General features: G+C 35.1%; 1 protein-coding gene across 1 annotated transcript; it reads left to right on the top strand.

Moving 5' to 3' along the window:
* The first annotated feature begins 858 nt into the window (after positions 1-858).
* Positions 859-4,198, top strand: LOC126818425 (growth arrest and DNA damage-inducible protein GADD45 alpha). The gene is made up of 4 exons (XM_050545840.2): positions 859-1,027; positions 2,712-2,816; positions 3,245-3,365; positions 3,946-4,198. The coding sequence occupies exons 1-4, from the start codon at positions 984-986 to the stop codon at positions 4,153-4,155; spliced, it is 480 nt and encodes a 159-aa protein (XP_050401797.1). The 5' UTR covers positions 859-983; the 3' UTR covers positions 4,156-4,198.
* The last annotated feature ends 2,139 nt before the right edge of the window (positions 4,199-6,337 follow it).

The following is a 6,337-nucleotide window of genomic DNA, read 5'->3' as shown; positions in this document are numbered from 1 at the left end:
TCACACGGTCTAATTGGACCCAGAAAAATTTGTTGTGGTCGTATGAACGACAATTGGAAACGGGTATAATCCATGGATGATTGAGACCGGTGAGTTGTTCGATATTTCTTGAAGATAGGTGCCGCTTAGATTCAGAGTTCTTATCTCTAAGGTAATACTGTTCATATTTATTGAGGTATATAAACTAATGTAAGTAAGCAATTCCAATTATTTCGTGAATTGTAATGCATTTGCAAACATAGAGTTTTGAATGGGGAAGAATACATGGGACCCTGTTGTTATTCTCCATACTGCGATTTGCATTTCCAGTGTAAGTGCGTTGTTACTACCATGTTGTCATACTGAGTAATTGCTCAAAAACTCTAAGGTTATAGAGTTCCCCGTAGTATATAATTATGAACTGTAGATAAGCCGTGCCACTCATAGAAATAAAATGTTTCCTTGTTTTTTTGTAGGTTGTACTCAGTGACTTGTTGAAAGTGTGGTCAGCGAATAAATACGTTGAAAGCCTATAGCGTAACCTGTGTGTTGATAGAAGATCTCGTTAAGAAATTAGGGATTGCCGAACTGTAAGCCCATAGCTTATGACCTTGCCCGGTTCTTTTCTTGTACCGCCTTACTTACACCATTGTTATTATAGACGTACTACTTAATCCCAATAGATGCCCTGCAGCAGCACAATATATCAATATATAAGTAAAGCATATATCGTACACCTTATGATACTGTACCTAGTACACTGTACCGTGAACTCGATGTCTTTCAGGAAAAATAGGCCAGTAGACAGTTAGCCAATCGGCAGAGGTTTTCCGTCATCCACTCACGCCTCCGTTATATATAAAGCGTGTACGTAAAACGATACAGAAGAGTCGATAATATAGGCTATAGTATACATATATCAAGATTGTAACGGAATATTATTTTGTTAAATCAACTTCTCTGTGCACTTCCTTCTTTGTTTTGGAATTAACCAGAATTTCATCATGACTTTTACTCATTTAGAGGATGTAGCTATGGCGAAAGAAACGTAAGTACATATATATTTTTCATAATTATCAAAATTATTTTACCCTTTTATCCAAATATGAATGGACGTGCAAATTGTATATTTTTAATGATATCTTCAATAAGTGCTGTCATAAAGTGCTCTGTGGTGCGATAAAATTAGTTCTACCGTTATTAGTGTTATATCAGATAGAAAGTTGTATACACCAATCGATAACATATCTTTGACAATCGTATTCACGTCTGATGCCATTGTATTACTAGAATTTGATAGATTTCTGGATTTAAACAACTACCCGATTTTGAAAACTGGATAATTACCAATACTCTTCCCTTAATATTTGGTGCCATGTAAACCTATCCTCCGCTTGCGTTCTTTATGAAAATTGGGATTCCTGATATTGTAATTGCAACCAAGGCTAATTATTTCAATAGAAACAACAGTAATGCGATCTGTTTTGTACATTCATATGGTAATCATGCTAAGGTGGTTTTATAGTAAGAAATTAGTCTTAAGTCGCTATAAATCCTGCCAAATTAACGCTTTCTCTGCCAAAAGGAAACCACATCAACAAAAAAAATTACATGTGTATATTGAGTTGCATAATTTGCGAGTAAGCAATTCTGTGCTTAGAGATAACAATTTATTGTATGTAGGTGTAAATAATACGATATCACAATATACGTTTTATATATCGTTTAAACGTTTTTAGGTGGTTTGAGTGGGTTTTAATTCCCACATATCAAGGACACATAAATTACGCACGTATAGAATAACAACTAATTTATTTAAAGATCTTGATCTTAACAAATCATTCTTCAAAAACATGTACAGAAAAATCTTCTTAAGGGATTTTGTAATCACACAATTATTATGAAATGCCACCATATTTTCATCATAGAGCTCCAGGGCGATTTATTTTTTCTGGCGACAAAAATGGCATTTGAACAATGTTGTTTTGAGGGTATCGACAATTATACATACTTGAAGAGATAATATAGCGAAAATAATATTTGACCGAAAGGTTGCTATGACCCTAAAGATACCTTTTGATTTACCCCCTGGATAGGTTTATAAGATAGTATGATATTTATAATCAGCCAGTAGGGGCTTTCCTCGCATCTTTTTAACCTGTCACACGGTAGTCACTTGATTACGACTCTAATTAGCGTCACATGATCGACTTGAGGTGAGGTCAGTGGAAAATGTGACAGAGCTTATTGTATGTTTGCTGTACATGGCGACATGCCATATGAGAGGAACAGGTGACTGACTGTATAACGTGTGATCTTACCAAGATATATTTAGATCTACAAAGAGTTGTTCACTGCACTTGTCAATGTCAACAAATGCCATTTGAGTTTTGACTTTTGCAATATGCTGTCTATGTTCATTACCCTTGGATAACACAACCCTAGAAGTTTCAACTATGTTATTTAGGTAATGCATTTTTCATCATAAAAGTGTACCTCCTTTGCAGATGGACTATTTTAGGGTTAGTGTGAATTAAACTCTTTGCATCAGAGCTTTGGGCGAATTAAGTTCGAGGCGAGGGTACCGTGATTATGATATGAGACTAAAGCTTTTTCGTTTTTACTCAGTTTAGGTGTCAGAGCAATTTAGAGGGCATTTTACGCAATCGCAGTTGTTTGGGTACTAATTTTAATAAATATCTAATTGAATTTCTATTTTTTTTTATTTGCAGGAAAGACGAGGCCTGTGGAGAAATCCTTTTACAGTGTCTCTCTGAAGCTATCGAGGGTGAAAGATTGACCTCAGGCGTGGTTAAATGTGCCAAACTTTTGAATTGGTGAGTAATCACTGGTTGATGTCTGTGTTACATTATGGTATGTGGGCGTTTTGGATAGCTAATAAAACTCCTTATGCACCAAAGAATCGTGACGAAGGAATCATAAAATTATTGATTTGAACTTACAATACAGCAGTAGATATTAAGAACTAAATACCAATGCAACTTGGGGAATTATTTCTATGGTCTGACAACACTATGACACTCGGAATTACTGGAATCGTCTGAATATTCACCACGTAGTCTTGGGAAAGAGAAATTGATAATGCTGTAATGTGTTGGGGTTTTTTTCTTGTTGTTTTTTAGTGTTTCAAATTAGTTGTTTTTTGTCAGACACTTAAGAATTGTGTCTACGTTCGTGTGATAATTTATCTTCTTTAGAACATTACAAGTCTACATTATTTTAAATATAACATTTTTTATTGCAGTTATCCTGAAAACGTGATGTTGTGTGTACTTCCTGAAGCGGGTACTGAAAATATATCTGTTCACATTCAACACACTCTTATAGAAGCCTTTTGTTGGGAAAACGACATCAGAATTTTAAAGGTAAGCTGACAAAGAGAACGTTTTTGCATTTATTATTGAAATGGTTACTGGGCTAAGTAGAGCAAAACTTACAAAAGCATGTGTTATTTGTTAACAAAGAATGGGTTTAAGTTTTAAGCTCCAACCTTTACAAAAATATGGAAGGTTTTTTGAACATCGTTCGTGTTATATCATACATATAAATGATAATTTTACTCAAAAATCATCATATTGAAAATTGACCTTTTAAACTGACTACATCCTGACAATTAACCCCGGGGTCAATTTATAACGGAAGCATGTGTACAATATTTAGAAACGTCCTAATACGTAACAAGTCAAATTTATTTAATATCCAATCGAAAGATCTGGGTAACTGTGACCGTATCAGTTTTCAGCGAAATTTAAAACACAATGTAAATGCACAAACAACATTATTAACACTCCTATATCTGGGGTGATTGATCCTTTTATGGGTCATCTGATAAAAGTTAAATAAAACGCTAAAAACATAATTGTAGGATTATGATATGCTATCTTGTAATTTTTGTTGACGGCACGCGATGAACTTTATTTTCATATTCAAAATTTATTTCACCAGGTGAAGACCCGTTTCAACTCTATATCCACAGTGGATAATTCTCCAAGTATTCTTTGCCGTCCGATCAGTATTCCGAATGACACGAGCTGTATGCTGATTGAATACCCCAAAGGTCCATTGAGTACTGCAGACGATAAGTTAGCCGATTTCTACGATGCCATGATTTCTGGTGACATTTATCCTAAACCTGTTATTGAGCTACCCATTTGATGACGCAGACCACTACCTTGCTATGATCAATTCTCCAGCCAAGGTAAGCAAAACTTTCATGAACAATTATCTCATAGTCATACGTAAAGAAAAAACGCATTCGTCCAAAAGTAACAATTGTGGTCGGCATAAAATGGCATCTTGTGTCATGAGGGCATTCAAATAGGAAAGAAACTTGATGAGCTTAATTCGACCTCTGAGCCCGAAATTCAATTGATTTGTTCCCAATTTTTAAAAATTTCACAGTCGCTGTGACCTGAAGTGCGATTGAGGGCAGAAAAATGAACGTATGTCAAGGAAGACATTTTTTCTGAATAAAATGTCTTGATAAGGCTATAACATAATAATTAGGGCAGATGAATATTAACTATATTAGTCTTCAAAATTTAACAACATATGTTTATTTCTCTCTTTTCAGGAGATATCAAAACCATAGAATAATGGAATGGTCAACAAGAACCAGTTCATCCATAAGTTACCCCGTGGAACTCGAGCAGTTGGCCCTTTGAATGATAGGTCAATTTATCTCAGAAACCTACATACAAGGTGGGCGGGTGTCAGAATCAATAGAGCAGACAAGCGGTTGGACGCTAACCTAATGATAGAAGGATTGTTTAAATCAGATTCCAGAGAATAGTCAGATTAGCGAATGACTTAATAGGGTTACATGAATGAGTCCATGTATTTGTTCAATGATCTTGACGAATGAGTTGTCAAAGAGTCTACAAATGACTTGAGATGTTATTATTATACCACGGTAAAATTCCGATAAATGAAGCTTTATCAGAAGGTCCTATATTCAGCTATAGGAGTTGTGATTAATAATTATTTTAAATGCTACCAATCTATGTACACTTGTAACATTTGCTTAATAAAAAAAATGATAATATCTTAAATATAATTTCTTTTATCGGTCTTCGACTGGTGAAACTAAAGTTTTAATCACCTTTAGCTGATGCCTTTCAATATTAGATCTGATAGAAAATTTCGGTCTTGTTATTGAAGACATTTGGTGGCATTATTCCTTCCAGGGAGGGAAAAATTAAGTGTTTGGTTTATATTTTTTTAATATATATACGGCAACATAAGATATGGCCGTATATGTTCACATCCGCCCATGGTCCACAATTGGTTATAGACGCTCTAGAGGGTACAGTTATGATCAGATTGACTTTACACGACTCATATGACACGAATCCCGCCACCCCCCTCGTCCAGTATCCAAAATAGAAACTTTTTTTGTCTCGAAAGATTGGATGTCAAAAAACCATTTGACACAAATTTTGGGCATGAAAAGTTGTTGACGTTGATAATGATATAGGTGCTTTATTGTAATCGGTGATGTCGCTGTTTCTGATCTACATTATACACATTGATATGTAATAACTATTATCACCCAAACTTCCGTGGCTATTGGATAACAAGGATTTCTTAATTATAAAACTATTAGAAATAACATGTAATATTATAGAAAATTATACAATACCCTCAGGCTCGAGATAATTAATATAATTATTATTAATCCAGACAGGAAGACTTCGGTTTAGGCTTTAATTACTTACCCGCGGTAATTTATTAATTGTTTACGGCTTGAATATTATTTTGACGAAACGAAAGGAAATAGATTGGAATTAACATAATTTCGTGTTTTAATAAAAGGGGCTGGGTGGCTGTTTCCTAGATGGGGCGTGGGGGTAATTCCACACTGTTACAAAAGAGTTGACATACAGTCTCAATTTGATCACCTAGTCTATTAATGACCTGCTGGACTTCAAGGGTAGCATTTTACACCCCTCGGCTATATAGAATGTCCCGGGTTAGAATTCCGTGGACCGCGAGGAACCTTGTAAAGTTACAATCCAAGTTTACTAAACGCTCGTGGGGCTGACAAGGAAAGCGTGTCTAGTCGTTTGGAGAGGACGTAAATTAACCAGTTACCCTTGTCCTGGAAACCGGACTCTAATAATTACCCGAGTGTTCTTCTGCATGGCTGCACCAGACCCATCGTCATAGTCCGAACACTGATCTAGTAATAATGATCTTTGATGGGAATAACATATCATATAATATCATAGATCTAATGGTGGACAACATCCGAATTATTCATTACAAGATTATAAAACAATACATCAAACTCCATAAAATTCATTGACAATTTTTCAAAGCATGCGTCTTATAAAAT

This window comes from Patella vulgata, chromosome 4, assembly GCF_932274485.2.
Source record: "Patella vulgata chromosome 4, xgPatVulg1.2, whole genome shotgun sequence".
NCBI lineage: Eukaryota > Metazoa > Mollusca > Gastropoda > Patellidae > Patella > Patella vulgata.
This window is presented reverse-complemented; position numbering and strand designations above follow the sequence as displayed.

Excerpts from the sequence above, each read along its gene's own strand:
- LOC126818425 (XM_050545840.2), top strand. The coding sequence starts at position 984 with ATGACTTTTACTCATTTAGAGGATGTAGCTATGGCGAAAGAAAC. Across the intron at positions 1,028-2,711 it reads GTAGCTATGGCGAAAGAAAC|GAAAGACGAGGCCTGTGGAG; the intron begins GTAAGTACATAT and ends TTTTATTTGCAG. Across the intron at positions 2,817-3,244 it reads TGTGCCAAACTTTTGAATTG|TTATCCTGAAAACGTGATGT; the intron begins GTGAGTAATCAC and ends TTTTTATTGCAG.